This window comes from Trachypithecus francoisi, unplaced genomic scaffold (assembly GCF_009764315.1).
Source record: "Trachypithecus francoisi isolate TF-2019V2 unplaced genomic scaffold, Tfra_2.0 Lachesis_group10, whole genome shotgun sequence".
NCBI classification, from domain to species: Eukaryota; Metazoa; Chordata; class Mammalia; order Primates; family Cercopithecidae; genus Trachypithecus; species Trachypithecus francoisi.
Genome location: NW_022681455.1, coordinates 26,058,404 through 26,084,305, shown reverse-complemented (window position 1 = coordinate 26,084,305; position 25,902 = coordinate 26,058,404). Strand labels below are relative to the sequence as shown.

Sequence of the window (25,902 nt, the reverse complement as noted above, 5' to 3'; positions counted from 1 at the left end):
CTCTGACCTTCTGACTCCCTCTTCCATATTTAAAGGATCTTTGTTATTGCGTTGGGTCCAATGTGGATAATCCAGAATAATCTCTATTTTAAAGTCTGTTGATTAGCAAACTTAATTATGTCTGCAACTTTAATTCATTCTTGCCTTGTAACATGAAATAGTCACCAGTTTGGGTATTAGGACGTGGATATCTTTTTCTTTTTTTTTTTAGATGAAATCTCGCTTAGTCACCAAGCTAGAGTACTGTGATGCAATCTTGGCTCACTGCAACCTCTTCTTCCTGAGTTCAAGCGATTCTCCTGCCTGAGCCTCCTGAAGAGCTGGGACTACAGGCATGCACCACCACACTCAGCTAATTTTTTTTTTGTATTTTTAGTAGAGACAGGCTTTCACTATGCTGGCCAGGCTGGTCTCGAACTCTGACCTCAAGTGATGCACCTGCCTTGGCCTCCCACAGTGCTGGGTTTACAAGTGTGAGCCACCGCACTCAGCCTAAGATGTGGACATCTTTATTCTGCTTACCACAGTTCTCATTTTCAAATTCCATATCAAACTGGTTTTGAAATACACTTGGCACCCTATATCTGTGGGTTCTTCAGGGCCAACTGTGGGACTTGAGCATCCGAGGATTTGGGTATCTGGTATCTGCGGAGGTTCTGGAACCAATCCCCAGAGGATACTTAGGGGAGACTGTACTAACTGATTTTGCTGCCTTGCATCTTTGTTCTGTGCTACTGTAACTCCATCAATTCACAACTACTCATTGAATCCCCCTCATTGCACAACACTCCACCAAGTGAGAAGTTATTCAAGGGGTTAAGGCATAGTCCCTGCCCTACCAGCAGGACCATAGCAAACCCGCCTTTACAGAGTGTTTAGACATATGCAGAAGACCCTATTAGTTATCACAGTGATAGAGGGGGCACAACTAGCATTTTGTGCATAGGGCCAGGGATATTGGGTTTCTGGCATTACATGGAAATTTCCACAGAATGAAGAATTGTCACATGTCTCACTTGAATTTCAAATGTCCAGGGGGGCAATCATGTCTGTAAAAATCCTGCTTTTAATTATTTGTGCTTGGAACTGAATTCTTATTTGCATAAAAACTCAAGGTTTGCAAAATTTACTACTTACATAAATTTTCCACATGGTATATGAATTGTGTTGAGAGATGAATGTATTTTGTCTCATTTGGAACTCTGTCTATACTTATTTATCATTTCACAAAATCATATCAACAGCACCTGAGTTACCAAAGTGCCACAGTTGTATCAGTTAGCATCTCAGCTGCCCCATTTATGATAATTCTACACAGGTGAAAGCATGTGACCACTTCATTATATCTTCACTATTATTGTATGCAAGCACTTACACACTAAAATGTGCATTATTGTATAATTAACTGCTTTCCTTTTATTTCTCCTGTATAAGTTACAGTCTGTGCATGATGTTAGTTATTTTAGCATTGTATACATAGGTAGGTCATATTGGATATGGACTAAGAGGGCAGAGAGTAGTCGCTCTGAGCCCTTTATTAATCCCAGCCTCTCAGGGCACACAGGGCTCCTCAGCTCTCACTACTCTTGAGGCGTGCACAACTGAATCAGCGCACGGATGAATAGATGCTTTTGGTGAAGGGAACCATGAGATTGCAAGCTTTTGTTTTCATCTAGATTGTCATCTATTGAATGAATACTTTGGTTGCTTTGGGATTGGCTCTCTCACATAGCTCTCTGACCTCTACTTGAGAGGAACCCTGCCTCTATTGACCAAGAGAACCAGATGGAATCCAGGGAGCAGAGGCAAGATGCCTTCTGTGCCAGGCCTGATGGAGAAACACTTTTGTCTCTCTTTGGCTGGTCCTTCAGTGGCTCTTCTATATCAATGTGACCAAAATTAGAACGAAGGTCCTAAAAAAAGTAGCCAAGGAGGACACACAGGCTGCCTCACAATTCCTATGAGGCACAGATAGAAGGCCATTTAGTCTACTGAGGTCAACATCCTGGCTGTTACTGAGGAGATATTCTTCCTGGTGAGTCCCCTTTCACAGATATCAAAACCTGGTTGAGGTAGCTGCTAAGAAAGGAAATAGCTGGTATGGGATTTGGTGATTCTGGACTGAGGTTAATGTCCACTAAGAGATGAAACCAACGTCTTCTTGTGACTTTGTCAAGTTACCTCCTCATCATTAAAAACTTGCCTCAGTCCTTGGAATTCCTCCCTCCCAGCTATACCTGCTGCTGCACTGCATCCTGTAACTGCTGCGCCATTTACAATTACCATCGAGCGCTGCCCTGAAGTACCTGGTATTACATATAGCTGCTCCCCTATAACGGGTGTATCTGTGTATTCCAGATCCAATTTCAACTCTGACTATTTGCTCAGAATGTCTTTCTCTTTTTTGTAGACAACTCCATGCTGTTTGGGATCAGCTGGACTTGACAAAACACACTGACACACCAATCACATGTCACAACACCAGACTCTCAGACAACATTTTCATGGACACTGAGCCACTTCTGCTTTTATCCTGTCCTCCTCCACTTCTAGCCTTCAGGCACTAGGTGACTCCCTGAGGATACACCAACACTTCAAGACCACACAGTGCATCTGGAGTCTGGCTCAGTAGTCCTGTGTCCTGAAATAACTGCTCGACGTTCCCAGAGCCAGTGAATGGGATTTGGGACATTTTTGTCATGAAGTCACAAGGTGAGACTATAAATGTCTTGCCTTTAAGGGTAGGGTTTTCCCATGACCCATCCATAAAATTTGTGAAAATGTTGTGCGTTGTACATTTTGGAGAGAAGAACTTTTATTATCTTCACGAAGGGATCTGTTACCCTAAAAGAGTTAGAATCACTAAGCTTATTTGGTAAGATGTACCTATTCTTTTAGACTCCAGATGAGGCTTGATCTCCAGTCTCAAAAGGAAATATATGATGTCATCAGACCCCTAGGAAAGTATTTCTGAATGTATGATGTCATTTCCGTGTAACTCACCTTGCTAAGTCATTTAGATCCAACCGACCATCTTTATTTCTGTCAAAAATCTTCATCTGAAATGCAGAAGGGAAAATGGTTGTACTTGTAACAGGAATTAATTCTGAAAGTTATTAAAGCACTTTTCTATTTTGCTCTTCTGATTACATATTTGCCTAAATTGGCTGAGGAGCCCACTTACCTGGGGAAAATTAGTATTGGTCACAGAAGGAATTGCATGTCAGCCTCTCTGTTAGGATGAGTCATAGTAACCAAACCTCCTAAATCTCAGTGGCTTAACACAACACAGGTTTATTTTTCACTCATGTTATATGAGAATCAAGCGTTAGCTGGCAAGTCTACTTCATGTTGTCTATACTCAGGTGACATGGAATGACAAAGTAGTGACCATCTGGCCACATTCCTGATTGTCATTGCAGAAAGAAAGAATAGTAAATAATTTACTTATTAAAATTGTATTCTCCAAAGCAGATCCCTGGCCACACCCACCTTCAAAGGGATAGAATAATAAAATCCTACCATGTGAGGAAAACTACTTATTTGGAGGAAAGCAGCAATGACTACCAGTCTCTGACAGGCAAAACAGATAAAAATTTTTTATAAAGATTACAAGCTTGAAATGTGGGTTCTTGATTTGAGTCAAGGTTTTCTGAAATTATTTTATAGCCCTCATTTAGCATATCAACCACCAAGGAGGGCTTGGAGGGCTCATATCATAGGGTACTGTCATAGGGTATAGGAGAAACCTCATGTTTCCATGAAGGCAAAAGGTGTTGACGCTGAGCCTTTCCTTTCATAGAGAGACTTAGCATTGTCCAAAGAAGTTGTTTACATTATTAGATCAGACTAAACTTTAAACAAGATAGGACTAAAAGTTAAAAATTTCTGCACTAACCACAAATTAGAAAGACAAGATTGGTTTGGGCAAAATAGAAGAGAGAGATTTCTTTGCACATCTGAGTTGAAATGTGAGTGAATTTTGTGACTTTACAACATTTTAATGCTACAGAATATCTCTAAACATATCCGTATAAGGAGGCTGCATAAGGAAAAAGAGGGAGCGAGATAATCTGAAAATATATACAACAGATTTTTGCTTTAAAAGATACATTAGTCCCCCATCCTTCCTCTCTCTGCAAATACAGTTTATTTTTAATATTTACAATGAATTTGAAAACCCATTATCCCTATTTTGGCACCAAAAATGTGTATTACAGAATTAAAACACATGTTATATTTTTATACATTTGGACATATTACATGTCCAATTATGTCCCTTAAACATAAACACTATACAGTATCCAGTAAAAAGTCTGATGGGGATACACTTTGCTAGAAGATGAGCCATGAGTTATTTTCTGTGACATCTTCATGATGAGAGGATCTATCTTAATAGAAAGCTAGGTCAGCTTGAGCTTTAAGCAAGTAACAGCTCACCTTGAAAGACATGGGCCTAACTCCATTGCTGTGCAAACTTACTCCAAGAGAAAACAATCCCGTGCTCGAAATTGTCCTGGGATGAACTTAACATCAGTGTGCTAAATTGTGCTTCTACCTATCAGAAAATTGGCTATGGCTCAAATAAGAATAAGAATCAGGAAAAAAATCATTTGCCTAATTTTTCCATCTCTGAGTGTATACCAGTGGAAATGAATGGCACACATATTCCACTGTATCTGCTCGTCTACTTTCCTGGGGCCTCTGTAGCTCTAAGTTCAAATATTAATGATGAGGGAAGCTTGAAGCATGCCTGTAGCAGCAGACTAGAAATCAAATCCTGTGTGACATTAAGACATTATGCTTCTTTGCAAGCATAACCTTTAGTGAATTTTGAATGCTTGATGTATTTGTTTGAGACATAATGGCTTCTTAATTTTTAAACTATAATCAAGACCATTTATGAGGGCTCAATACTTTATATGTTATTACATTTAATTATCACAACATCCTTATAAGGTCAAAAAAAATCTGCATGTAACAAATAAGGAAATTGATATTTAGAAAGATTGAAGTAAGTTGTTTAAGAAGCAAGATTTTAATCTAAGCATATCTGTCACCAGAGCTCTTTCCATAAAACTAGGCTCTTAGCTCTATAAAGTCTGGGTATCTCATCCTGAATTTGGTTTGCTTCATGTCTGGTTATGAAGTAAAACATCTGGTGCAGGCTGGGCACAGTGGCTCACGCCTGTAATCCCAGCACTTTGGGAGGCTGAGGAGGGTGAATCACAGGGTCAGGAGATCGAAACCATCCTGGCTAACACGGTGAAACCCCGTCTCTACTAAAAACACAAAAAATTAGCCAGGCATGGTGGCGGGCGCCTATAGTTCCAGCTGCTGAGGAGGCTGAGGCAGGAGAATGGTGTGAACCCGGGAAGTGAGCTTGCAGTGAGCTGAGATCGCGTCACTGCACTACTCCAGCCTGGGAGACAGGGAGACTCCATCTCAAAAAAAAAAAAATCTGGTGCCATAGACTATGCCAGAGATGTGGTATTTACCTTTTCTAATTGCCTCTTTTTAGAGAAAAGACTCTATGTGGATTTCCCTCCAACTCAGTCATCTGAATTTCCCCTAAAGAAATAGAAACTTCATGATAGTTGAGCCAACTCTAAGACTGCCAATTTTCACTTCACTGGACTCACGCTTATATAGTTCATTTCTATCTATTTTCTCTACCTTTGACTATAAACCAAGAGATATAAGCCTAGTGCCTGACAACTGCTCTAGGCAGTAGTGGCAGGTTGGTCACAGCCTGAGCTCCATGAGCAAGCGCCCCTGCCAGCCCTCAGCCCACAACCCACCTCCCCTTCAATCCCCTGCACACATACCCCTTCCCACTGGGCTCCGTGCCCTGAAGCTGCACGGGTGCTCATTTACCCTGGCTGGAATGATGATGAAGTATTCCAGGCCAGAACAGGCTCCAGAATTTCTGAAACCAAATGTTCACTGCCTTGTGACATTGGTACTCAAATCCCTATAGCAAACATGCTCTGACCAAAAACACAGAATATGAGGACATGACCCCTGCCCAGAAGCTCCTCTCGCAGTGACTCCTGACCAAGACCAATGGGATGTCCTGCTAGACTGAGTGGCTATTTCTTGCCAATGATGCTCGCCCAGTGTCCATCCTGGAGGACTCTACTGGGCACCCACAGAATCAGAAGTGACCACCTTCACCTGTAGCATCAACCATGCCAAGCTGATGGTGGTGGAGGGATGATGTATTTACTGTGTGAACTCTGAGAAGTGCACTAGTCCGAAATCGTCAGGGAAGCCTGGGTGTTCTCTAGCTTATCAGTATCTCCAGAGCTGTCCAGGAACTTGGTCATGCTCTTTTCAAAAACAACATGATTGTAACTGTGAAGAGTTTTTAATATATCTTGGCCAAGCTGCCAGATGATGCACCTTCCAAAACACCTGCTGGGACAGCAAAGGAAGCCAAAGGGAAGGCAAAGGAGACAGCACTGACAGCTGTGGAGAAGGCCAAGGACCTAGCGAGCAAGGCAACCACTGAAATGCAATAACAGCAACAGTGCATGTAGCCAGCCTGGGCCCTGCCCACCGCCGCCACAGCACCCCAGATGACCTGGTTCAAATCCCTCTGCCCTTTTCCAATTTACTTCCAGTGCTACCTACTGCCTGGGTTGTGGGTTGAGGGTGGGTGTCCTGTTGACATCTACAGAACACCAGGCATACCCATATCTGAGCCAGTCCTGTTTATTTACCCACTGGGCAGCTGAGGTCAGAAGCACAGTGAGGTGTGGTGACTTGCACAGGATCACAGACAGGATGCAGATAAATTGGTAATAAATGCTAGACTGCAAACTCCATGAGGGCAGGGATCTTTGTTTTGTTTTGTGATATGCCCCCAAGTACTTGGCACATATCTAGTACATAATAGGCAGTCAATAATTATTTATTGAATTTTTTAGAAAAGAAAATAAATATAGGCCTTATTTTTTCCTCCCTCTTTATCCTAATTCACTCCAGGAGGGCTGTGGCAGTTGACGATGACAGAGGTAGGGGGCATGCCTTCCATTCTGAAGGGCAATTGCTGAAAGGTGGAGAAGAGCCCTTCATCACTCTTCTTACCTCTACCACTGCTTTTCCAAGACTTGCACTCATACTCCATCCACACATTTTTGAGAATTGCTACCTGAAAGGTGCTATCAAGGCTCCTAGAAATGGAACACAATGTCTTATTAACAAATGCCTTAAAATTCTAAGTGTGATAGTTCCCATTCTCTGGCAAGAGACTCCTCAGGGACTTTGGAGTTACTCAGAATTCTCCTTAGATTGAATAATCTTTTAATTGTTCAAACCTTTGTAGGTGCAGTAGTGATTGTAAAATGCAAAATCACTTAAAATCATTACTGGGTAACTTCCTGTCAATAGATATTTTCTTAAACAGTAGATTCAAAGTACAACTACTGTCATGTGGTGGGAGAGGAAGTCTGTGACTTTTTAAAACAATTCTTAATGAAGAATTTTAGTATAATGCCTGCCCATGGTGAAAAACATGCAAGTAATTCAGCAGAGTCAAGAGTGTGAGTCCCTCCCTTGCCTATTTTAGTGGTAACTACCATTCACAGAGTCTTATGTATCCTTCCAAACACTTTTTAAGCATACAAGTATATGTGTATATATGTACACACACATATATCACATATATCTAGTTTTTTGAAGAATAGGACCATATGCAATATACTATTTTGCAGCTTCCTTTTTTAATTTAATAAATTATTGGAAAAATCATTCTTTAGCAGTTCTTTTTTTTTTTTTTTTTTCTTGAGAAGGAATCTCGCTCTGTCGCCCAGGCTGGAGTGCAGTGGTGCGATCTCGGCTCACTGCAAGCTCCGCCTCCCAGGTTCACACCATTCTCCTGCCTCAGCCTCCCAAGTAGCTGGGACTACAGGCACCCGCCACCATGCCCAGCTAATTTTTTGTATTTTTAGGAGAGACAGGGTTTCCCCGAGTTAGCCAGGATGGTCTCGATCTCCTGACCTTGTGATCTGCCCGCCTCAGCCTCCCAAAGTGCTGGGATTACAGAAGCGAGCCACTGCGCCCGGCCAGCAGTTCTTTTTTAAAAAAACTTTAAAGGAGATCCTCATTCCTGCCTAGAAATTATTGCCATATGCTATTCCAAAGAAGATTTAGAACCCCCTCCCATATTATCAATTGAGAATTATTTGTCAGGTAATTACTGTGTCTAATAACATTCTACACACTATGGGACATCCCAAACAATTATTAAGATGGTACATGATTTTAGGAGTATACAATTTTAATTGAAGAGTGAAAAAAAATCTGAAATATACGTTAACGAATAAGATTCAGCATTATCTCTTTATGATAGAAAAAGAGACAGAGCAACATGACAGGATATTGGAGGAGACTGAGGAAGGAGATAAGCATTCAGGTAAGTTCTGAAGGAAGGATAGGATTTGGAAATGAGGCAGAGAGAAGAGAGGAAGACATTATAGACTAGCAAATGTAAGAGCAAAGACACCGAGATAGAAATTCACATGATAGCAATAGGTTAGCCATAGACAGTCACCAGGGAGGACGAGGGCTGTTCTGGGAGTGGAGGAGAGAAGTTAGAGTGGGAGAGAGAATGGGGCCAGATGATGCAAGAGCTTGAAAGCCATAAATAGGAGTTTAAACTTTTGCAGACCCATGCACAGGTGACTGACATCATTCATTCATTTATTCATGAGTTCATTCATTTAACAAATATTTATGGAGTGCCTACTATGTGTCAGACACTGTTCTATTTACTGAACAAACAAAAATTCATGCTCTCATGGAGCTGATTTGGAAAGAGGAGATGGAAGGGGGGAAGGAAAATAAGACAGATAAGTAAAATACTGATTGCTTTACATATGTAACATGAAATATACATGTTACCTATGTTAAATGCTCTGGAGGAAAAATTAAGTAGCATATAGAATAGCAAGTTGGGGGTACAATTTTAAATAGAATGGAAATGGAAAGCCTCAATTAAAAGGTGGCTTTTTCATAAAGACCTGAAAGAGATGAAAGTAAATCAAATGCATACCAGGGTTAAAAATATATTGGCAGGGATATGGCAAGTGCAAAGCACCTGTGGCAGCACATACATGCATGTCAGAGTAACCAAAAGTATGACAGGCAATAGTGTGGCAAGACTAGGACTGGGGAGGAGATAAAAGGAGATAAGATGGGAAAGGTGATGACTTGGTGTGTGAGCAGGTGGTGTAAGAACTTTGGCTTTTTCTCAGAGACAGAGCCTTTGGAGGTTTTTGATCTGAAAAATGACATAATCTGACTCATAGTATAATAGGATCACTCTGGCTGCTGTGTTTCATAGAGATGGTAAGAGACAGGAGTGGAAATAGGGGGATTTGCTGGGAAGCATCTTACAATTTGGTTGAGAAATAATCATGGCTTGGAACAGGGTGAGAAATGATGAGATTTAGAATGTAATTTAAATGTGTTCAATAAGATTTGCCAGTTAGATGTGGAGTGATAGAGAAAGAGGCATCAAAGATGGTTTCAAGTGTCATGCCTTGAGCAACTTGAAAGCTTGAGGAAGAGCAGTAGTGGAGCAGGTCTTTGGGGAAAGGTCAGAATTTCAATTTGAGACATGTTGAAAATGTATATTAGGCATGCAGTTCAAGTAGAGATACACATTTAAGTGTATCCAAGAAGTTTAGAGAAGTGGTCTGAGTCAGCCATATAAATCAAGAGTGGTCAGCCTTTAGCTTGTATTCAAAACCATGAGACTGGTTGAGATTACCGAGAGTGAGAGTGGACATAGAAGAGAAGAGATCTGGGGACTGAGCCCAGACGAGTGTCAGGTTGGCCTGGATCACAGTGATGAATACCTAGACCCAGAGAAGGAAGCAGATATGAGCTGCCTTAATCCAGGCATGAAATATGAGAGCCAAGACCAGGATCATGGATGGGGACAAGCTTAAACTCATATCATTCTCTTTGTCTGCCATTGTTGCGGGATTTAGGAGGATGAGAGTGACCTCGAGTTGAAACAGAAGAATATTGAGTGCACTCAGGCCCAGCTGACTCACGTGCAAAAGACTGGGATCGGAATAAAGACAGCACTTGACTTTTACATATACTTTACAAAAGGGGGTGGGCTAGCTTGAAGCAAGCTTACAGTGGCGTGAAAGCAGGGATACAGAGGCAGGACAAACTTAGGATTGCACATAACCATTGCCAAGCAACCCAGTTGTCCATTATCTAGGTTTGCCTGGGCACGGGCTTATCCCTTAACCTTCACTATGGTAGCCAGGCAGCTGTAGTTCAGGCCTACTCAGGCTTCTTATGACCTTTGTTGTACTTCCTAGATAAAACAAAATACCTGAAGTCACTAGTTATAGAGAACAGCAATCTATAAACTCATTCCATAAAATAAAGGAAAATTTGTTTTTCTTCTCCCTATGTTGAGGGAGTGCTGGGAGAGTCTCCAGAGCACATTAAGTAGTATTATCAAGACTTTTCCTGGGTCTGGGCTGTGCTTGTTGCTGCCTCTGGGACAAGTCAGCCTAATACAGGAAAACTTATTTCTCTTTCTTTTTATTTTTCTTTAATTTACCACCTCACCATAGTCTCAGATTTAAATGTATTGTTTTATAAAAGTTCAAGTTTCCTGCTCTAATTTAGTATGTGATTTAACATCAGCCAGAAATATTAGCTTACATTTAACGAATGTAAATATTATCTAAAAATATCCTATCCAGACAGCTAAATCTTTCCTCCTGCCTGGCGTTGGCAGCACCTCTAAATTCAGTATCATAATTTGATTTTAATAATAGGCTGTCTCCTTCCTTGTCCAGAACATTAATTAGGAATCAGGATAAGACAAGATGTGCAGACCTCAGCTTCTCTCTTCTGATTGGTCATTCTGCCTTAACTCACTCATTAGTCATGCTTCAGCCAGTTTTTAAATGTGCCAATGCTTATTCAGATCAATTTGAATTCATTTAATAAGTTACATCTCTTAAGTAAAGCATTTGATGCTAAACCTCAGAATAAAATCTTTAATACAGTATTGCCATGATTATGTCCGTTGCTCAATAAAAATCCATTAAAGCAGCAATAACGTGATTTCACGGTTGGTATATCAGAGCTCAGGATGTAGAAGTCGTTTTTTAAAAAGCTAAGTTCCTAAAAGTTAGTACACCCAAAAGTTTATAGGGAAATGTAAAAAGTCATTTAAAAAATCAACTATCAAGTTCCAAAATCTGTTTGTTGGAAAGTATAAGTCACCTCTATGACTTAGGGAAGAAAAATGAAATCGATTGGTCAAAATTTCATTAAACTCATTTTGTCTTCTAATCAAACTCAAATCTTTGGGTGGAAACTCTTTCACCAGCTTCCTCCACACTTGGCTGTCATCTCAGTGCATAAAAAGTCAATGAGAAGCTGATACAGCTTGGATGTTGTCTCCTGTAAATCTCACGTTGAAATGTAATCCCCAGTGTTGGACGTGATGAATCACGGGGGCAGATTTCTGATGAATGGTTTAGCACCATCCCCTTGGTGCTGTCCTTGCTATAGTGAATGCTTTCTCCCAGCATCTGGTTGTTTAAAAGTGTGTGGCACCCTCCTCGGCTCTCTCGCTCTTGTTCCTGCTTTTGCCATGTGATGTGCTTGCTCCTGCTTCACTGTCTACCATAAGTAAAAGCTCCCGGAGGCCTCCTCAGAAGCAAAGCAGATGCCAGCATCATGCTTGTACAGCCTGCAGAACCATGAGCCAATGAAACCTTCTTTTATAAATTACCCAGTTACAGGTGTTTCTTTATAGCAACACAACAATGGCCTAACACAGGGGCCATTTGGAGTTTGTTTGATTATGGACCTGTCTCCATGGGACAATTTAGAACCAAAATGAGTACTTAACTGCAGCACACATGAGCAGAAGAGCTATGAGGTGTTGGCAATGAAACAGACATAGAATAATAGGACTGTCGTAGCCAATGGACAGTTCTCAACCTAGATACTTAAACATTGGGTAAGATCACTCTGATTTCCCTCAGCTACTTCCCAGGACTCTATACTTACAAATCTAAGCTAAAAATGTTGCATACTGCCAAATTTTCTTGAGCTCAGGACATCCCATTGTAAGGTGATGCCAGCCTGAAGCTTCTTTAATTTAAGCCTGACGGCTGTAAAGGGAAAAGCTCTGGGCAACTGGCCTGATTTGTGATGTGCATCATCTTTCTTCAACCACATACTGCACCCTTTCTGTTTCTGCCCTGGAGGGTCTGGTTTAAGGGAGAGGAGAAAAGGAGAATTTCAGAGCATAAAGCTCTGCTTGGGGAAGATTGGGTCTGTGCAAAATGCTGAAATGTGCAATATGCAACCCTCCAAGCAATATGCAATATGCTCCCTCCAACCCAAGAGGGAGCAAGAGCCATAATAGGGGCACAGGGTCATAAGAAACATTGACAGGGGAGATAGGAGGTTCCCAAAAACAAACGTTCCTTATTTTGTCATGGTTTCATCATAGCTGGCTATTAGGTAACAACTGAAAGTTCAGTTTAATTTGCATTAAGTAGCCTACTACGTGTCAGGTCCCATGTGAGGGCTGGGACAAGAAGGTTAGATGCTGTCCTCACCCTTGAGGAGTCACAGGCTAGTGGGGTACAAGACCCATAAGCAGATAACATCAGTGTCATCCTTAACTCCCACGTGATTCATCAGGAACTCTTCTCAAATTTATCTTCAAAATATATTTAGTTCTTACCTCTTCTGCCACTCCAACTGAGTCCAAGTTGCCATCCTCCATCACCTGGATGGCAACAATGGCCTCTCAGCAGATCTTCCTGATTCCATACTTGCCCATTGAGGACTTCTCAATCAAGGGGGCAAATCTTGACATCCTCTGCATCATAGCCCTCTACCCATTTTCCATCTAACTAAAACCCCAAGTCCTCACGATGGGCTAAATATCCCATGATGATCTGGCTGCTGTTTAGTCTCATCCTTTCTTGCTCTGCTCCAGCCATGCTGGTCTCCCCCTGTTCTTAAAAATCCCAGGCGCGCTTTTGCACTAGGGGCCCTGTGCCTCCTGTACCCTCAGTCCCTCCTCACATCTCACCTTCTCAGAGGGGTCACCCTGACCACCTTATTGAAAAGTACCCCTTCTTCCCAGTCCCCTACCCCAACTGCTCCTGCTAGCACTGCCATTCCCGGCCCAACTCCACTTTTTAATTTTTTCCATAACACTCATCTCCCTCTGTTATGCAATATAATGAATTATTAATTACATTTATTATTTGTTGTCAGTCTCTCCTTTGTCTATTTTGCTCACTGTTGAATCCCTGTTGACTAGAATAATGCTTGGGGCATAGTAGATATGTAATGAATATTTGTGGAATGAATTAAATTATTAAGAAGCTAAGATGATGACATGCACAAGGCACTACACAGGCACAGAGAAGGGGTACTGGGCTCACTGTGGAGGGAAGGCTACAGAAGATTTTTTTTAGGGCAAGTTGATATCTAACTGAATATTGAATGATGAGCAAGAACCAGGTGAAAAAAGTGAGGAGAAAAAAGCTGAGCTATATTAAGAAGTAAAAGAGTAGTGGTTTAGTATGGTTAGTTGGAGGTGGGGGCAAGCTCCTCAGAGTCAAAGATAGTCAAAGAAATACTGGCACCATGCTGGAGATTCTACATGAAAATATATTCATTAAGTAGGTCATGTTTTATAAGTCGATAAAATCGAGATAACAGCAGGCAGTGTTAACATTCTGTTAAATCAATGTTAAAAATATGCTGAACTAGAAAAACACCTCCTTATTGTTCTGTACCCCAGGCAGTTTCCATCTAATTTCCTTTTTCATAGTATTCATTCTATTAGAGGGCTTCACTGGAGCTTAGGTCAAAAGGAACCTAGAGATTTTCCTGTAGCTGGGGAACTGCTTCCCACTGCTGGGGGATTTCCCACTTCACCCTTTGGTGCTGAGCACATATTTACTCAGGATTTCAGACATCATTTTGCATGCTATTAAAACAAATCAACATAGTAAGAGGCTGAATAATTTCCTTAATTGAGATCCTGCCCTGAGATTTGATTCTCTCCTTGGCATTTGCTTTCTCCTGTCTAGGCCAATTACAAGTTACCAGGGTCAAGAGCACTTGCCTCCTTCCCAGCATAGACTCACTTGACTGGAGGCACATTCAGAGCAGAGTACAGAAGGAGAGTAGAGAAAGCTCCAGGGCTGAAAACCAGGGGAGCTTAACTTCCAGCTTAACAGATGCCTTTAGCTAATGAACATTTTTTCTCAGTTTTCTGATCTTTAAAATGAGCTTAAGAACTCAACCTGATGGTGACTTAGTCACTTAAAATGCTTTCTTATCCTTAGTCATCAGATATATAAAATTGCATGAACAATACCAACACTATAGAGAAGTTGTTAGAAATATTATAGTATTTGGAAATACCAATTAAAAGCCTAAGTAGGTCAACCTGGTGGTACACATTTTAACAAACTCTTCTCAGTAATATGTATCCCTGACTTCACCATAAGGTTCATTGAGGTGAATCTGCTCAATAACTCTTTATATAATAAATATGACAATCCTACAAGTAATTAAGGCTTTATCAGCAAATTGCCTTGCTTACTAATTAAGAAACCTGAAGATTTTTATAGGAATGAACCACACGCCTAGGGATAGAAAAGGATAGGGGAGGAGAAAAGACAGAGGAGCCAGATACAATTTAATACAAATCATTGATGAGTACTGGGAGAAATGCATCAAGTCAGGTGTTGAAACAGAATATGAGGATGAGTTTACCAAAGGCAGCTTCCTACTTCACCACTTTCCATGGAGCTTGACACAAAAATAGTCTCAAGGTCACTTGGAACAAGGATGACAGGAGGGGAATGTGAAATAATGACAACTACTGCAATAAGAGCTAACTCATTATATTCTGGACAGTATGCAAGTCCTTCAAATGCATCAACACATTTGCCCTCACAGGGATTAGGCACTATTCATCCCCATTTTATCGGAGAAGTAAATAAAGTTGAGAGGCTTGACAGTTTTCTTACATCCTAGCTAGTAAGTGGCAGAGGTAGGACATGCATCCTCCATCTATCTGACTCTCCAACTGCACTAAATCAACATGCTAAATGAGGAGAATCATCCACTGTGGTGAGAGGCAGCTTCCATCTGTTTGGTACTGATTGTTTAAGTCCATGTTTACTTGTTTCCATGTGACTTCAATTAACATTGAGGTTATTGGCCTGGTGCTTAGAAACCTAATATTGACTGAACTTTTCAGGTTTCCCCACAGACTGGTGAACAGCTTTCTCTCTCAAATAGATGCAACCTGGTCACAAGAGAGAGGCTACAACAGTTCAGTTTTAGCCAGTGTTTTTCAGAGTTGAGGTTTCCTCTTGCATTCATTTAGCCTTCAATTTCTCAAGGATGAACTCTCTAGCAGACGCTGTTTCTGGGGTCTGGGGAGGGAGTGGGGGAGCTGTCCTCATGGAGGTAATTACTCATGGAGTAGTGAGTAATTACTCATTACTTACCATGGTGCCAGTGTATTCTTCCAGTTTAGCCTCAGAAATGGCCTTTCTGTGGTGAAGAAAGAGGTCTCGGAGGAAGTTCTGTGGCGCCAAGAGAAGAGTCATATGTCATATAGTGAGCAAATAAACTGCAAAGGTCTTAAAAGGCCTTATTTCAAGAATTGTGGGTTGTTTGTTTCCAGGAGGAAATAAAATGCTTTTAGCAAGCAATAAATCCAAGAATTGAGGGCTGTCACTGTTTATAGGGAGCTCATGGGGCCCAGGGAATAGCTCCAGCATGAAAAAGTTATCATAAATGCTCAATTATGCTTCTTTTCCAGAGACAGCAATGTGACTTGCACTTTCTAAACCTTTTAAAATGAATATATATACATATATGTACATATGTATGTATTTTTGAGTAACATATTCAAATATATCTTTCTTGGGCCCACAGAAATCAAACTCATGATACATACATATCAAATTCCCAATGATAAACAAACCCACCCCTTCACCCAGTGACACTTACGCGGAGCTCAGCAGCTGATATAAAGCCACTGCTGTCAGCATCATATTTGCGCCAAATCTGAAATACACAAAAGTCATTAATTCATTTATCCTCAGATAAGTTGGAATAATTATGTGGTATCTACTACAGTTCAGCATCTGAAAACAGTACTTAACTGAATGGAAATTCCACTGTTGATAGGAAACTTTAGGCTTTCTTTGGTGACAGCAATTTTGGGCAGAATCCACCAGAAATGGATCACTGCATTCACCTGGAGCCACTTAAGGAGGGCCACAGTGGTTTCAATGAAAGCCCAGAGTGGGCTTTAATCGAAAGGGTTCTTTTGGAAAGTTCAGAATGGAAAGATACAAAGGGATGAACTTCAATTTGGGGCAATATGACAAACTAAGAAACCTCCTCAATACTATATACCTAAAAATGCAACATCCTATGAAAATAACTTTTAATTACATTGCATAGATCACAAGAAAGTGAAAGGACTTCTTAGAGACCCAACATGATAGGAAAGCACAAACTTAGAGTGGTAATGTAGGACTGAAACCAAAGCCTGTCCCAAGTATATCTGCTGGTCCCTGGCAACAAAGTCTGCAGTTTTACGAGAAAACTGCACATGTGGTAGACACGGAATACATCATGGGACCCACACAGGTGGAAAATCAGATCGAGGTGCCCGCTTTAAACTAAAGCTTCAAAACTAAAACCTTAATGAAAGATGAACTTTAAAAAATTACACTGCAGAAAAGTTCCCTAAGAAATCTTGCCTGTATGGGCTTGTCTCTGGTGGAGGGAATAAAATAACTGATAGTTCCCAGTTATAAGCTACTCTTCTCATTAGTGTGAGGCCAGCATTCATCCAACTGAAGATGCAGTTACTGAACTGGAAGACAGAACAGCTGAAACTCTTTGAGGAAAGCACTGAACTACTTTCTTTAATAAATTCTGTTACTCTTACCACCTCTGATTATTCCATGGACAAGGCTCACATCAGTTGGCAAGCTCCCTAACTCTTATACAAAATAAAAGGTTACACTAAGTTGTTTTTTTTTTTTTTTCATTGACAGATTTTTTCTTAGATCCTAAATGGATTGCCTGTGTTCTGTGTTACCAACTGCAGGAAACTTAATTATTAACCACAATCAGTGTCCTGAGCTCAGACTCTGCAGGGATAGTAGGAGATGTTGATACTGATGCTATGTCAACACTGATGCTGATATTTAGTGATAACAATTCAGAAATGTCACTCCTTTCAGACTCTGTCATTTATGTCTGAATTTAGTCCAGTTTACACAATGAGTTAAATGTGATTTATATCTTTTATCGTATGAATATGCCAAAACTATGAGAATTTCAAATAATTTTTAAAATTTTTTGCATGCTTTTTAATTGCCATTCTCCAACAATTTCCATCTAAATTATTGTGTAGTTTTACTACAGCTGAGTCATTGGAGAGCCAAAGATTTTTATGTGAATATTCAGCAAGCCTATCTTTAAAGAATAAAGACAAAATAAAGACATTTCCAGACAAACAGAAGCAGAGTTTATTACCAGCAGACTCTCAATAAAGGATATACTCTAGGAAAAAGAAAGAACAGGAAGAAGGAAATCTGAGATATACGAAAAGGAATGGTGAACAAAGACAATGGTAGCAATATGACATGTGGTGACACATGGGCAAATTGAAACAAATCTTGACTGCATAAAATTTGTGGGATTAAAGAAAACAAGATACAACTAATATTCTGGACAATAATGGCACATGAGTTGGTGGGTAAGAGTTATAGTGTGTTAAGATCCTGTGGTTCGCCGGGCGCGGTGGCTCAAGCCTGCAATCCCAGCACTTTGGGAGGCCGAGACGGGCGGATCACAAGGTCAGGAGATCGAGACCATCCTGGCGAACATGGTGAAACCCCGTCTCTACTAAAAAAAAATACAAAAAACCAGCCGGGCGAGGTGGCGGGCGCCTGTAGTCCCAGCTACTCAGGAGGCTGAGGCAGGAGAATGGCTTAAACCCGGGAGGCAGAGCTTGCAGTGAGCTGAGATCCGGCCACTGCACTCCAGCCTGGGCGACAGAGCGAGACTCCGTCTCAAAAAAAAAAAAAAAGAAAGATCCTGTGGTTCAGGGGAAAGGTAAAGGCATTAACTTAGAATTTCTTAAAATATGTAGAATGTAATGGGATATAAGACAGTTAATTTTAAAAAACGAATAATTTACAATGATAGTTTTAAAAACTGGGTACAGAAAGGGAAAGCTCTTCTTTACAGATAAAATTGACAAACTAGAAAGGCAGGAAAAGTAGAATTAAAAAAAAAGATAAGAAGCCTCCATAGGGCCATGTGCTTTTCCCACTTCTCAAGATTATTCAAGACTACACTAGGCCTAACATTTTAATACTATTTTTGTATATTCATGATTTTTTTCTGAAATCATGTTCACTGTACAAAATTAATGAAATACAAAAAGAAAAAATTTATAATCTCCAGAAATTCCTCTCCTGAGATAATTACTTATTGTTTCTATGTGTTTCATTGCTATCATGTTTCTACAACATACACTAAAAAACAGAATTGGGGTCATATTGTCTATACGCTTGGGCAGTCTATTTGTTATTTTTATTAAAAATGTTATCTGAGTGTTTTTATTTGTTTTTGTTTTTTTTGTTTTGAGATGGAGTCTCGCTTTGTCGCCCAGGCTGGAGTGCAGTGGCACGATCTTGGCTCACTGCAAGCTCCGCCTCCCAGGTTCACGCCATTCTCCTGCCTCAGCCTCCAAGTAGCTGGGACTACAGGTGCGCACCACCACGCCCGGCTAATTTTTTTTTTTTTTTTTTTTTTGTATTTTTAGTAGAGACGGGGTTTCACCGTGTTAGCCAGGATGATCTCGATCTCCTGACCTCGTGATCCGCCCGCCTCAGCCTCCCAAAGTGCTGGGATTACAGGCGTGATCCACCGCGCCCGGCCTGAGTGTTTTTAAACACAATTAGAATCATTTTGAAAATGTCTTAAAATACATTTTAAATAATTATGACTTTATACACAATTGGAAAATACAAAAGTACAAAGAATAAAATCACCTGAAATCTTACCACTTACGAACAACCAATATTTATTTGTGTATACTTACCTATTATCTTATTTATTCAGGCCTCAGAGTAAACAACTTTTAAACAAAGTTAAGATCAAATTCCATATACAATTTTGTGTCTTAATATTATATTGCATTTCCTTCATGTCATTAATTATTTTTTGAAAACTTGATCTTCAGTGATCAAAAATGTTGAATACTGGAGTTTTTTGCTAATGAATCTGCAGCACCTAGAACAGTGCCTTGCATATTACAGTGCTCATAAGAATTTGTAGAATGAATGAATTATATGAATATATCATAATTTAATTAACTTTTCCACTATTGTTAGACATTTATGTTATTTTTAGTTTGAACTATAAGTGACACTGCAACATTATATGAACATCATTGTACAGAAAACTTTTGTCTACATTTCTGATTATAGCCATAAAATAGATGCCTGAAAAAGTAGACTTTTTGTGGTTTTTTTTGTTTGTTTGTTTGTTTTGAGACCAAGTTTCCCTCTTGTCCCTGAGGCTGAAGTGCAATGGCACGACCTATGCTCACTGCAACTTCCACCTCCTGGGTTCAAGCAATTCTCCAGCCTCAGCCTCCTGAGTGGCTGGGATTACAGGTGCCCACCACCACGCCCAGCTAATTTTTTTTTTTTTTTTTAATAGAGATGGGGTTTCACAGTATCGGGCAGGCTGCTCTTGAACTTCTGACCTCAGGTGATTCACCCACCTTGGCCTCCCCAAATGCTGGAATTATAGGTGTGAGCCACCGTGCCCAGCCAGGACAAATTAAAAAAAAAAAAATTAACTGTGAATAATGAAATTATAAAGGATCGTGATTGAATTTTTCCAAAATTACTTTCCATAAAATTATTGCATTTCTTGAGTTACTGGCATAAATTCATGGTCCATTCAGAATTTCTTCTGTAAATTGCCTATGCAAAACTTATTATCTCCTAAATGGGGACATGGTAACTGTTTCCAGTGTGGGGCCCCGGATGCAGTGGCTGTCTTGAATCTGCTGCTCTGGCCTTGAGGAAACCCTTATCTGCCCTTCCCTGGTTGTTTTTCCCCAACAGAGCAGTAACACTGAGAGGCTGAGAGAAGGGGTAACCAGAGGGAAAGTGGTAAGAGAGGTTATTGATATTGCCTTTAGCTTTTACTCTCCCATGATTATAAACAGAAGGCCTCCTGGCTGGACCAGCACTCTAATACATTATGTTCTGTATCATCATGCCTTCAAAACTAAAATTAGTTACCGCTATTTTCTGGAGTCTAGATTTCTGGACAGCATTCTCAAAAGGCTGAAGCTCCATAGGGATATGGGCTTCAGATGGGGCACCTGCTCTCCTTTCCATAGTCCCCCACCTCCCCTCCCTCTCCATTCTTCAGTGTACCTGCCTGGCCTCTTGTCTAAAGTTTCCTCCAGCCCAAACTAAAGGAGCCTGTCAGCTCAGGAGCACCCCAGGACAGCACTGAGAGAACACTGGGGTTTGGGACCAAAGTTCTCACTCATCACTAAGGCATTTTTTGCTTGGTCTTATCCTCAGTGCTCAGCTCTCCCTTGACCGCTGGGCAGGAGTGGTGGCAGCCGCAGCAGGTGGCTAAGATCGTAGCCTTGTCTCCATCCTCTTTCTCCATAAAGACATAACCAAGCACTCACCTGCATAAACTCCACGCTGCTGTCCAGTGGGTTTTCCCGACGAAAGACCAGAAGAAAGTTTTCATCCTCAGATAAGAACATACCAGCAAGCTAAAGGAACAGAAAAAATAACAGTCGGGGACCCTGGCCAGTGTCCATTTAAGAATGCTCCCTGGTAAAAGGCATGGTGGTATGTCTTCCAGGGCAGAAGGTCTCAGATCTTCCAGGATGAACAGCTCAGTTTGCAGTTCTGTGCTCTTGATTGACATTCTTTGATTCATTTATTCTTTCAGAAAGTATCACACTCCTACTAAGTATACATCGTTATGGGTATCTGCCTTCCACGAGCTTAAAATCTAAGATAATGATGAATATAACATTAATATCAATAATAAATTTGTTAAGTGTTGATATGTTCCAAGCACTATTCTAAGAACTTCCAATACTGAATTAATTTAATTCCATAATAACAGAAGATAAAAATAGCAAATAATGCTTATGTTTGCCAGGCATTATTCTAAATGCTTGCGTATGCTAATTCATTTAATCCTAATAACAATCTATAGGGTGCACAACATACCATTACTGTTATTTTCCGGTGCAGGAAACTGGTCTATACAGAGATAAGGAACTTGCCAAAGTTTTGTAATTAGTGTGCGATGAAGTCAGTATTTCAGCTTGGCGATCTCAAGCCCACACTTTTAATCACTATGGTTTACTGGTGAGATGCTGTATATATGTAGTACTTCAGTGCAAAAGCAGGCATAACTGCTGCCTGGCTTGATACTTGAGTGTTAGCTACGGGTTTATATTCTTTAACATTATTAGTGTCTATAAAATACTACAACAGTTGACTCAAGTATGATACATTCAACCAATCCGTTTTTTAATATGAGCACCAGTTTGACTGATTTACTTCATACACTCCCTTGAACAAAGGTATAATAATATCTTGTTGCCCTATGTAGTTATAATACTTTTTTCAGGTTTGGTTGTGTTCATTGGCAAGCCTGGGGTATTGTAGTATATGTTGTCTTCTTTCTGAGCTGTTGCCACAGGCAATGGTCATTTCTTCTCTAACTGAGTAGTTTGCTCAGTGTCTCGTACAATACCACAGAGTGAGTCCACAGCAGATGCTCCGGAAGGGATTTAGGTGTGATTAGCTCACATTCTCATTCACATTTTCTAATTGGATGTGGGTCAGCTCAAGGACACACCATGTTAACAATAACTACCAGATTTTGAGTGCCTGCTACATGGCAGGTACCAGCAAGATGCTTTTTATTTATCATCTCATTAAGTCCTCACATCAGTTTTTCAGGATGAGTGTAAATACCCCTTTTTGTCAATGGGAGGCAGTGCAGTTCAAAGTGTAAGTGATAGGCTTTAGAGTGAAATTAAATTTCTTCTCCATTACTTACTAATGATTTGATCTTAGGTAATTTAGTTAATATATCTGTGCCTCGATTTCCTCATTTGGAAAATGGAGAGAATAATATTGATATCCTGGTCCAGATGGGAAGACTAAAAGTAAGATGAGCCAGTATTTATAAACTGTTTAGGAAAATACTTCATACATATCAAATAGTCAATAAATGATGACCGCCATGTTGGTGAAGATGATAAAATTGAGGCTCAGAGAAATTAAGTAACTTGCCTAAGGTTTCATATTCCACCATATTGACTTCATGCTTTTCCCATCAACCTACACAGGGTCAACTGGAATGGAGAACTGCTCTTTGAGACTAACAGTGGCCTTTTTCCCATCTTATTTTTTACTAGAAAATCCAACATGAGCCAAAGTGGGCTGATTTTTATGTCACGACTACCTGTAATTGGAGCAAGTGAAATGGTCAATAGTACAGCAAGGGAATGTAGGGGAAACAAAAGGCCTTGCTGCTCTTTAGACTTACAGACTTATAAGGTTTTAGGGAGCCTTGGGAACGATGCAGTCTTGCACCATCAGCTTTCATAAAAACAACAACCTCAATGACACACATATGCAGGATTACAAGACAAAAATGGTTGGCCAATTACTGAGGAATGTCTATCTGTTATTAGTAAGATAATGACATAGTTTTCAGTTATTTGCTATGTTTTGCTCATTCATTAATTAGGTCAAGAAATACTGAGCCCTACTATATGCTATGCTCTGTTCCAGGGTCTGGAAAATTACAACAGTGAACATGCGGTTATGAATCTTTTGTTTAGTACACCTAACTTGCTGTTTACATTTACTGTTCTGTTGATGCATACATTGATACTTTTACATCCAGTACAATGATAATTTTTGGTTACATATACAATTTTGCCTTTGATTAAAAGTTTGGAAACAGCCACACTCATAAATCTAGAGTTTAGTTTATTAGTTTTCTGAAAAGGCAGTCTCCTGGTGAACACGCACACTTTTTATAAAGGGAAATTATCCTGCCCTATTAACATAACTTCCTGAAGAAATTGTCCTATTATTCTCTTCAATAATATTGACTGCTCAAATATGGCAGTGTCACAACATCAAGAGACTAGCTCTCCCAGTGTCAGGTAATATGTCTAACAGGCAATTCTGACTATGAAAAAATATCTTAGTTTCAGATTGACTCATTTTCACATACAGATTTATAGCTACATAGTAGGAACCTGTATAGATTCCTATCTATAAGCAGGGTTCCACTAAAACCATTGCCACTTATTTGGTCATGTTATTCTAGGAAAGTAACTCAAGTCCTTATCAGCAAAATAGGGATAATGTCCCATGCCTATCATCATCTTAACTACTATGGGAATACAATAATAAAATGTATGTGGAAGTCCTTTCTAAGCTGTAAACATTTTTGTAACTGGAAGGAGAAATGACCAGGTAAGTTGTAGACCATCCACAGCGCTGCACATGTAGCATAGTTACATGCTTTAGTACGTGCTCCATAAAAGTGGATTGAGTTGAAGTAAAGACAGCTATTGTCTGTCATGCTTTTAATGATCTTAGGGATAGATCTTTCCCATCTCCACTGGGAGCCGATGCTGAAGTTTAACCTTATTTATTTTCAGTAAGTTTTTCCTTATATCACTGTTCAGTTTGAACAGGACACTATATAAAGAGACAAACGGTGGATCAAGTAATTGAAAGGCCTCTATCATTTCAATTCCCCAATTATAAAATAGGTACAAATATTGATTGACCAAAATAAAATGATAAAAGAATTGCACACTCTTTGTTACTAAGTAGATGAAAAAGGAGAGGTGATTACTTTTTAAATGTTATCTAAGCCAAATGCCTTTCAGAAATCTCTAATTTCCTAATCAAATGTAAAGTTTCCATTGTCTTTCAAAGAATATTACAGCTCAAGATGACAAAGTAAAGAAAAAAACAGTCAAGAAGAATAGAGCCATGAAAGATACAGTCATGAAAGGTACCTCTTTCATCTGAATGTGACCATCTTTAGAAGCATCTCGGGTAGTCATAAATTGCTGTTTCACCTTGTGCAAATTTGCTTTCATGACCGTGTCCTGCAATTGACCAAACAGGGCCACATTAAAGCCACTGGGATCTCAAAGATATAGTTAGGATAGCAAATATTCAAAAAAAAAAAAAAAAAAGCAAATATTCAAAACACACAGCATGATAATTATGTTTTTCAAACCTGGAAAGCAGGTTCCTTGGCTATTTAAAGTGATTTTATCCTTTTGTAGAAAAAAGAGCAATGCTGGAGATTTCTTGAGCAACCAAGCACTAATCAGAATCTTGACTAGGTACAATTTACAGTTAATTAGCTATTAAAATATTGATAAAAAGAAGCTTAGAGACTAGGGTGCTGGAAGAACACATTTGAACAGTGTTATATTTGGTTGTGACAAAAGATTGTATTGTAATTACAGGTTTTCTTCCCAGTAACTCAGAGGTTTTACATTTTTTAACTGAAAAACCTCTGTTTTACATTTTTTAACTGAAAAGTCCAGTTGTTCTGGGCCCCCAGGTGTATGTAACTCCTTTTTAATCTTCTTTTGTATTCTCTAAGGAAAAAAAAATAATGAGAAGGGAGAAATAATTAAAGAGGAGACCAAAGTAATAAGGTAATTGCTGAGTTAATCAAAGATGTTACAATTCCCTTCTACGTAGAACCTTAATTGTCTTCTTTGGTGGATTTTATGGTTACTACAGTAAAAGTGACATATGTAACCAACAATAAAGAATGAATTCTGATGCAAGGGTTGAGAAGCATAGATAATCCGAAAGAGTGCCCAATTCTAAGATTCTAGACTTGCTGAAATATATGCTAAATTCATTCTCCTTAATACTATCATGCTATCTCTGGTCCCAAGCCCTCCAGCTGTAAGTTAGAAGGGCTTAGAAGAGGTAATCCTATTGACTCATTATCCTCCCTGTTGGTGTTGGGGTGGAAGTAACTCAGCCTTCAGGACACTCTCTGGATGCATCATCCGTGCACATGTGTACAGGACAGTCATCTGAGTGGCCTTGGGCTGACTCAGTTCTTCTGCCTTTCTTACTCGTGTTTTTCAAGAATAACCCTAGCGTGTGCTGGTGATGCAACATCCTGAGATAAGGAAGAACTTACCAGAACAACCCAGGTTCTAGATGTCCTAAAACACTTTAGCCCACCACATGTTGACTTCAGGTATAAAACTCAGAAAACACTGCTTTCTATAAAGCACCTACCATGTGCCAAACACAATTCTGGCTGCTGGTGACATTATAGTCAGCAAAAGAGACCTGGTCTTTGCCCTCTATCACAGGCTGGTGGAAGGCATCTTTGTCTAGCCTTCCTTTCCACTGGGACCTCTCCCTAATGGAAGAAGAGAGGAGATGGTGGAAAGAGAAGTGTGATGGGGAATTAATAGCTGCTACATCCAATTCACAAGAATAGGAAAGAAGAGCAGGTGAATAAACATTTTTGGAGTGCCAGCCAGAGAATGGGCACTAAGCCATGCTCTTTAACAAATATTGTCTCCCTGGATCTTCACAAAGGCCCTGGGAGGCAGAAAAAAAATGCATTTTACCCTTCAGCCCCTGGCTTCCTTGTAGGCCTGCTAGCTTCTTCCTCTTTGGGAAACTTGTTTTTTCTTTTGTGCTCCCGCTTCTTACATGGAAATTCTCCTTTATCATTTTCCCA

At 40.0% G+C, this 25,902-nt stretch overlaps 1 protein-coding gene across 1 annotated transcript in view; it reads right to left on the bottom strand.

The window, feature by feature from the left end:
* Positions 1 to 25,902, bottom strand: part of SCGN (secretagogin, EF-hand calcium binding protein) — a 50,282-nt gene that overhangs the window by 16,442 nt on the left and 7,938 nt on the right. The window contains exons 3-7 of the mRNA XM_033216427.1: positions 24,188 to 24,280; positions 20,798 to 20,887; positions 16,057 to 16,113; positions 15,549 to 15,626; positions 3,004 to 3,059 (exon numbers count right to left, since the gene is read on the bottom strand). Coding sequence (XP_033072318.1) covers positions 3,004 to 3,059; positions 15,549 to 15,626; positions 16,057 to 16,113; positions 20,798 to 20,887; positions 24,188 to 24,280 — 374 coding nt within the window. The remainder of the gene's footprint in view (positions 1 to 3,003; positions 3,060 to 15,548; positions 15,627 to 16,056; positions 16,114 to 20,797; positions 20,888 to 24,187; positions 24,281 to 25,902) is intronic.